Raw genomic sequence first — 9,334 nt, forward strand, 5'->3', positions numbered from 1 at the left:
TATATATATATATATATATACACACACTCACATATTCTTAATTGAGCTTCCTTTTTCTTACAAAATAAATATTAGCCAAACTCAACTTACCTCAGGCGCGATATCACTGAAATCATCAATTCTCTCAATGGATACCAGACTTGTTTGGAACTCAGTCAAATTGTACAGCATCCAGTTCAGAAAATCAGTTATCTATTGAAATAGAAACAAATATCAATGTGTGTGTGTGTGTGTGTGCGTGCGTGCGCGCGTGCGTGCGTGCGTGTAAAAATTAATTTACAAAGGTACCGTTAATTCTATTATTATCCGATGTCACTAGTTTAAGAATGATAATAACAGAATCAATGATACAGGCGACTGCAGGCCAAAAAATAGCATTTAAATAGCCGAGGGATAAAAATTAATTAAAGGACATACTAAGTATGTCTACCTGCTTGAAATAACAGTCAAAACTCGTTAATAAATCGCCAAAAAATACACTGGTGATTACTACAGAAATCAAATGATTTCTATCAAATGATTTCTGTAGTAATCACCAGTGAATTTTTTGGCGATTTAATAACAAGTTTTAAATGTTATTTCAAGCAGGTAGATATACTTAGTATGTCCTCTGATTAATTTTAATGTGTGTGTGTATATATATATATATATATATATATATATATATATATATATATATATATATATATATATATATATATATATATATTACGCCGTATGTAAACAAACAAGTTTGTTTTTCAAAGTGCTGAAATGTACGGTAGAACAAGTAGAAAGATGAATTTTATTCAATGCATAGATACTGAACAGTATAGATATAAAGGATAAAATCCCTTTTTCTGCTTTTAAGAAGAAAAAGGGATTTTATCCTTTATATCTATACTGTTCAGTGTCTATGCGTTGAATAAAATTTATCTTTCTACTTGTTCATATATATATATATATATATAGTGGCATAGCTAGAATGTGTACCACAAGGGATAGTACTCGGATTTGCCCCTCTCTAAAATCAAGATACACACAAAATCAGAGAGTATGCATAAAATGGCGTTCAAAAACAAAAATAAGGTGTACCAAAGCAAACACCATAATGTACCCCGACCCCGCAAAAAAATCTCTGATGTAACCAAAATCAATATGTACCTCTATTGAGAAATTTATGCTCATGCCCACCAGTCCTCCATTGAGGGATCCTTTTGAAATAACTCCAGCTAAACCAGAGAAGAATACCAGAAATGACCCCATCAACTGAACACGCATAGCCATCCATCTGAAAAAGAAGAAAAATAACAGAAACTAATTACCTCATTTATCACCTATTATCATCATCATCATCATCATCCTTTAACACCCGTTTTCCACATTGGCATAGGTGAGACACTTTGACCAGAGCCGGTAAACCAGAGAGCTGCACCAGGCTCCAGTCTGATTTGGTTAGGTTTCTGCAACACCAACCTCTTCCTAACACCAACCACTTTACAGTATGTGCTGGGGTTGTTTTAATGTGCCACTAGTACAGTGCTTTTATGTGGCACAGAACTCTTGCAGGTCAATCCTCTTCACATGAGGTATATTTGGCAATAACACTTTTGCTGTGGAGAACAGGATATCCCAAAAAGATAAACATTATTTTATACATACCTGTTTGCCATTTTCATATTGTAGTAGGACTTGAAGTTCTTGGTGATTCTGTTTTCAGCTTCAACCAGGAAACGTGACGTTGCTTTGTATGCTTTTATTGACACTGACCCAGACAACGTTTCACTGAAATGGTTGTATATTGGTGAACGGCTTACAGATTCAAACCTCTGCAACTGCCGAGCAGTTGGTATGTAAAAATGCTGTGGAAAGACAGATCAGAAATTATAACATACAAACAGTATACATACAGTCATCATCATCATCATCATCGTTTAACGTCTGCTTTCCATGCTAGCATGGGTTGGACGATTTGACTGAGGACTGGTGAAACCAGATGGCTACACCAGGCTCCAATCTGATTTGGCAGAGTTTCTACAGCTGGATGCCCTTCCTAACGCCAACCACTCCAAGAGTGTAGTGGGTGCTTTTACGTGCCACTGGCACAAGGGCCAGTCACACGGTACTAGCATATATATATATATATATATATATACCATAAAAATTTATGGATGATTTAGTGGAATGCTATTGTATATACAAGAAATTATTTAAACAGCTAGGTGCAATGTGATACCAAAAGGAAAATTTCAATATATAATTGACAGTGGGGTTTAGTAATGGTGAAGCTGATATGAAATAAAAAGTAGTTTACTTAATACTCACCAAGAGAAGAAAATATAGACATCCCAATGGCAAGAGAAAACTAATAAACAAAGGAATGAAATATGAAATAGCAAACATCGTGGTAATTATACTCATTGATGATAAAATCAGATTTCGTATCTGTTCTGGCATCAGATTGTCTAACATGTCGGTGTCAAAGGAAAAACGATTTGTAATGCGTCCCAGTGGAGTGACATCAAAGAAGTGGAGAGGTGCAGCCATTATATTGGTAAGCATCCTTTCATGTAAGTGGGTGGAAGCATTGAGGAAACCATATGCAGAGATCACAGAAAAAATAATTGCTGACACACCTATAGAGAAACAAGGTAAAGTTTATCTATAAACACACACACACACACAAATATATACATATATACACACACACACAGAGTCAATTCAAATAAACAAACAATTCAAATAAGCGAATAAAAAAATGAAAAAAAAAAAAAATGAAAAAAAAAAAAAATGTGATTTGACATCTTCCTAGATTAGTAAGAGGATCACATCTCACTTGGAAGTTTTATGTATCCTCATCATAGTCAAGAGGCTTCTTTCTGCTTCCATCTGCCAAATCAACCCACAAGGCCTTGATCAGTCTGGAACCATAGTAGATATTCCATAGTATGTCATATAACCTCTTTCACTACCCACTCTCTTGTCTTCAGCTATGGTTGCTTAAGATGCTACAAACAGAAACCAATCTCTTTTAAATCGCATCTGATCACAAATTTGATGGACATGGGCATAGACTAACCTATGGCTAAATGACTATTACAGCTCCTTCTGTTTCATTTTTTTTTATCATAGCTGCAACAGCGATGGCAGCAGAAAAGAACATTTTAAATGAAACAAACAATTTGATGAAATTCTGTATGATTGTGGCTCGACTTACCTACACCTAGTCCAAAACCTCCATAACCACCAAGGTACATGTTTGTTAATTCTTTATAATGTGTTGTGTTGATATTGGAGTCATTCAACATGTAAGGATTCTCAGTCCACTCAGTTAGCCAAAAGGAAGACAGTATGTTGCTCAGGTGAATCATCAGGTTGGAAAAAAGCATAGAAATAAACAGCAAGACACCAAAAGCTTTTATGTAGTTGATGTACACCCTCACACTCACCTGAAAATAGATTATTAGTTTAGTTAGTATTAAACTGCCTTTGTTCAATTTGCAGCAACAAATGAAAAAACAAAGTTACCAACAGACGTTCTTTCAAGATATACATTCTAAACAGAGGGGATTTCCTTACCAAAGTGCAATTGTGGTGGGTTGGTCATGTGGTATGCCTGGAAGACACATGGTTACCTAAAGATTTCTTCTATGATTAGCTTAGCTCTGGTCCCATGCATCAAGGCCACCCACTGCTCTGTTATAAGGACATTCTAAAGAACAGCATGAAAACCCATAAGATAAGATAAATCTTGTTGTTGTTGTTGTTGGCATCCTTTTGTCTCGGGAGACAATGGAGTTGCGCATAAACTAATCCAGTCTGGTTTTTACATTTTTTGTCCTCTCCAGTTTTGCACAGGCCTGGGCTAAATGTAAGAAAATCCTGGGTAGCCCAATCATCAGGAGTCCTCTCTTGACCTTGCTGACGTAGTGCAAAGGAGTGCAGAGTATTACGTTTGGCACCAGCTTGGTTGCAGGAGCTGCCGGAAGAGTGTCGAGCTGGACACTAAACCGCCTATGGGGTTCCACTCCGGATTTCTTTGAAGGTTGTCTCCTTTCTGTAACCCTGGACAGGGGCTCATACCAGGTACTGTCAGCTGGGGCCAGCTGAGCCCAGGACTTGTGTCAGCCTTATTATGACCTCATCAGTGAAGCTTAGACAACTTCACTGTCCCAGTCAAAGTAGTAATGAATGTATCCCAAAGTTCTTTCAGTTTCCACCTACCAAATCTACTCATAAAGCTTTGGTCAGCCTAGAGCTATAATACAAGACACTTGCCCAAACTGCTGAGCAGTGGGACTGAACACAAGGCCACATCATTGGGAAGCAAGCTTCTTAACCACAATACCATGCCTACTCAGAAACACTATTTAATAGTATGAATTCTGTTGGCAGAAATAATTCCAGTGGCATATTCTATAAATTTTGACAGAACTTTGGAAGTTGAATGAAGAAAGACTATGCAAACACAGAAACTTCATCTCCCAGGTCCTACTTTCTGATACCCAAGAACCCAGGGTTTATTTACACGATAACACACTATACCTTACTTGGTAAAAAAAATATGACAAGAATAGTAGACATATGTTCCCATGACAAGAACAGCACCTGCCCACCCCTCTGTACATTCACACTTTCTCTTGTTGTGCACTTTTTATAAGCATGCACTTTTGAACAGATTAACAATGAAGTTTTGCATTGTTTTCTGAAGAGACAATTTCATGTCATGTATTTCAATACTTCTCAGTTTTATTTGTCATGAATCATAACTGCTAATTTACTATTCCATTTAACTCTAGCATTTCATACATATTTCCTTCCACTTTAACATAGAGTCATAAAAAACGTTTTACATTTAATTTAACAAAACCAAAAAGAGTGTGCATATTTATGGAAGAATTTAAAAATTACATTTTTTATTTAAAAAAGTGTTTTGTGTAGACTGTAAAACCTGGTCATTGTTTGCAGATTTTTTCTGTGGCACATGCCACAAAAGTTTGCTTCAAACCACATGATTTCAGGCTCAATCCCACAGCATGGCACCATGGTCAAGCCTCTTCTACTAGAGCCCCATGGCATCCAACAACTTATGAGCAAGCGAGCAAGTGCAAATGTGTGTATGTTTGTGTCTCTGTGCTTGACATAGTGTGATAGTTTGTCAGACAAGCAGTGTCAATCATTTCTAATATTCTGTGAAAATATGTTTGACCATGGGGAAATACCACTCTCTCTCTCTCTCTCTCTCTCTCTCTCTCTCTTTCATGCTCTTGCAACCTTGAACCACTCTCTCTGATTATTCTGCCATCATTTGCAATTCTATTCTCCTTCTCAAATACATTGCCTTGAGAGTACAAACAAATCACAGCATAGTGAAGACTCTATAGCCATATATTATATAAGGCAACCTCGTTAGTGCTGGTGTCAGAGCCTTTAGTCTTGTAGAGGACATTACCACCCCACCAGTGTTGGTGTCATTATCAAATGCACCCAGTACACCCTACAAAGTGGTCAGCAAATGAGTAGAGACAATGTAGAGCCAAAGGAAGTCTTTAATCACATTAGAAGTATTCTCATTACTTGACTCACCTTGAAATTTATTACTTTATATTTTCTTTGTAAAGAATTATTTTGTTTCATTGCTTCATTATACTCCACATTATTTAGGTATCTAGCTTTGTAACAAATATATACTATTTACACACACACACACACACACACATATATATACATACATACATACAGATAGACAGAGAGATGGACAGATAGATAGATAGATATAGATATAGAATAGTGGTTTAGGTGTTACACTCATGCTCGTAAGATTGTGGTTTTGATTCCTGTGTGTGTTATGTTCGTGAGTAAAACACTTCATCTCCCATCGCTCCAGTCTGCTCAGCTGTAAATGGGTAACCTTGTGATGGATTGGCATTCCGTTCAGGGAAAATGTTAGCTTGCCTGTTTAGTCAATTGGGTGCTAGGAAATACATTGTGACCAGTGGTGTATAACATTTGATAGTCTAGTTGATATATGTAAGTATATATGTTCTGAATAATTCAAATCAACTCACTGTCCCTTCTTTCATAGATTCCTCCTCTGTCAGCTTCTGTCCAACTGGTTCTGATATGCTGGATACGTTGCTACTGCAAAATCAAAATACTAAATGTTTACTACAAGTATCATGATAGGTACACAAGCTAAGCATGCCACCAATCCATTGAATAGGTAATAAGAAGTGATGTAAAGTGGTAGCAGAGAGACAGTTAAAATGAGAGTAAAATCAAAAGTATGTGAGAACACAGAAAAATGATACATACCCAGAGAACACAGAAATACTGTACATACCCACAGAACACAGAAGTACCTTACTTGACCACAGAACAGGAATATCGTACATACCCACAGAAAACAGAAATATCATACATACTCACAGAGCACATAAGTATCATACATACCCACAGAACACAGAAATATCATACATACCCTCAGAAATATCATAGCCACAGAATTCAGAAATATCATACATACCCACATATAGACAATGATGATAGTAGACAATGAGCACAAAAAAGAAAAAAAACAGTGGAGGGATAAGTTTTAATGCTTAAAAAGAAGGGAGTCTTGATGTCTTGGACACTCGTCCTTCATCAAAAAAAGTAAAAGAATGAGAAAAGCTGTTGAGGAACATAAAATGAATAAAGTAGTTAGCAAAAAAAATACATATATGTATAAATATAATAACTTTATTAAAGCTGAAACAAATCCCACAAACTGTAACTCAGTTTCCTGTTACTGTTTGTCAGGCAGTTGTGATCATACAAGCAGTGTCATTCATTTCTAATATTTATTACAATTGTCTAAAGAGCAATGTGTAACTGAGTAACACTTTGTAAAGATTTTTCAGCTTTAATAAAGGCATATTACTCTATCTTTGGTACTTGAGTACTATTTTTCTCACCTTGTTTTGCATTTATGCCCTTACTTGTGTGTGTGTGTGTTTGGGTGTTTGTGTGTGTGTTTGTGTGTGTGTGTGTGTGTGTGTGTGCATGCGTGTTTGTGTGCGTATTGGATTGTCAAATAAGTTTGTTCATTATTTTCCATCATTTTAATCCTTTCCAAAGTTATTTGAATTAATATGAAAAGATACTTTTTGCTGTTTTTTTTTGTTTTTGTAGCTCTATTCTTCCTTTACAACTTTTGTTGATTATTTTTGACATTTTGAATATATTTTACTTCTTTCCACACATATGAAAACGGAGTGCTGAGTATACAAAAATGAGCCAATTTATCTGAAAGTGAATCCATACATATATGTATGCATGTCCCTATCTTTCAGGTCAGCTGGCAATATCAGCCTTATTGCTTTTTAAAAACAACATTTTTAATGAATGTTAATATATTATATAAAATTACATACATATATACATACATACATACATACATACATACGTATGTACGATTCCATATAATATATTAACATACATTAAAAATCCTGTTTTATAAGGTAATAAGGCTGAGATTGTCAGCTGAAAGATGAGGATGTGAAACTGAATACAGATGCTTCAGAGCCAGTTAGTTAAAATTTACATTAGAAAAACTTTACTTTTGAGCAGTGACTTTTATAATTTAATGCTTATATTAAATACACGCCAACAAACGTGCAAATGCGCTTATGCTACATTAATGTGTATTACAAAATGTTTTTTAGAAGTTGTGTTACTTATAGACATTTCATTATTTAAATCACTTTTGTAGAATGGTTGTGAACTGAGGATTAACAAAACAATGATAATCCTAAAAATACCAGCATTAGCAACAACAATAACAAGAAATATAACTGCACTTCTGCCCTAAGGAAAACAAAAATTAAACATCACTTAAACAACTTTTCATGCCAGTTTATATTTTTATAGACAGGATCATTTTATTAAGCTGTAATACATACTTTATTGTAGACTGACGCCTAAAGATTCGTGCTGAATTATGAGATATGCTGTCTGATTCACCAAATTTGTGTTCATCTGAAAATGAGTCAGATATAACATCATAATTACACAATTGTTACATACCATACACACACACATATTCATTTCCCTTTTATGTTTTTTTTTTTACTTGTTTCAGTCATCTAACTGTGACTATGCTGAAGTACTGCCTTTTAGTTAAAGAAATCAATCCCAGAACTTATTCTTTGTAAACCTGGTACTTATCCTATTAGTCTTTTTTGCCAAACCACTAGATTACAGGGACGTAAACACAGCAACATCAGTTGTTAAGCAATAATAGAGCAGGGGGACAAAGATAGACACAGACACAAAAATGTATATGCATATATATATATATATATATATATATATATATATTTATGATGGGTATTTTTCAGTTTATGTCTACCAAATCCACTCACAAGGCTTTGGATGGCCTGAGGCTAAAGTAGAAGTGGGACTGAACCTGGAATCATGTGGTTGGGAAGCAAGCTTCTTACCACACAGCCACACCAGCTTTAGATCAATGAATAAGAGACATTCGACATCTTTGGCAGATTTTATATGGTGACTGAAGGAGACTAATGCGAAATACTACATTACTTGGTCCATAGTTAGACATGCAAAACCATACAGTGCAATTTCCAGGAGATGCCATCTCTGCTCCGAGGAATCCCTGTCTATTCTGTGGACTAACAAAAAGATACTTGATAGAATTTCTGAAAGACTATCGAGATGTCTACATGCATATAATGTACTTCTGCACAATGCAGCGAGAATGAATTTTAAGTAACTGTTAACTTAATGTAATTTTATTTTACTTTAAGGTATGGATGACTTAAATTTCCTTTAAATCTCCCCGTTCTTCTAAACACCTACTAAATATCTAACTCGCTTTGTAATTATGAATGTGCCTAACCTCGCGTGTGTGTATGCTCACATTTTTGCTAATGCTTGTATGAGCATGTGTACTCGTGCTATGCTGCTTGCCCAAGGGCGTTTTTACATCCATACTGGCTAACGGTTATTTTCAATACTTTTCTCACTGGATTAAGTGTTCGTTTCTCTTTTTGTCTTCTGCAATTTTATTTTTGGATCTTCTATATATATATGAAGAATTTTCCTCTGTCTCTCTACAAAACGGAAAGTTGCATTATGGAACAGTCATTTTAACGAGATTTGTTATTTATTTATCACCCGACGAGATACGTCTGCACCACCAGATACTCCTGAACCAGTTTTTGTGTGTCCCACAATGCTAGATGTGTCGAAACAATTGTTGTGATTAATACTATATTCTCGTATATTCCATCTTCTGTCTTTCATTTGTTATATATATATATATATATACACATATATATATATGCTCCAG

General features: G+C 35.3%; 2 protein-coding genes across 2 annotated transcripts in view; one reads left to right on the forward strand and one right to left on the reverse strand.

The window, feature by feature from the left end:
• LOC106880709 (uncharacterized) overlaps positions 1–9,334 on the forward strand; it is a 38,110-nt gene that overhangs the window by 25,004 nt on the left and 3,772 nt on the right. The gene's annotated exons all lie outside the window — the stretch shown is intronic.
• Positions 1–9,334, reverse strand: part of LOC106880711 (multidrug resistance-associated protein 1) — a 65,060-nt gene that overhangs the window by 8,071 nt on the left and 47,655 nt on the right. The window contains exons 19-25 of the mRNA XM_014930786.2: positions 7,923–7,998; positions 6,048–6,120; positions 3,197–3,428; positions 2,305–2,615; positions 1,642–1,841; positions 1,144–1,270; positions 91–192 (exon numbers count right to left, since the gene is read on the reverse strand). Of these exons, the coding sequence (XP_014786272.1) occupies positions 91–192; positions 1,144–1,270; positions 1,642–1,841; positions 2,305–2,615; positions 3,197–3,428; positions 6,048–6,120; positions 7,923–7,998 (1,121 nt within the window). The remainder of the gene's footprint in view (positions 1–90; positions 193–1,143; positions 1,271–1,641; positions 1,842–2,304; positions 2,616–3,196; positions 3,429–6,047; positions 6,121–7,922; positions 7,999–9,334) is intronic.

The sequence above is a fragment of the Octopus bimaculoides genome, chromosome 20 (assembly GCF_001194135.2).
Source record: "Octopus bimaculoides isolate UCB-OBI-ISO-001 chromosome 20, ASM119413v2, whole genome shotgun sequence".
Classification (NCBI taxonomy): domain Eukaryota; kingdom Metazoa; phylum Mollusca; class Cephalopoda; order Octopoda; family Octopodidae; genus Octopus; species Octopus bimaculoides.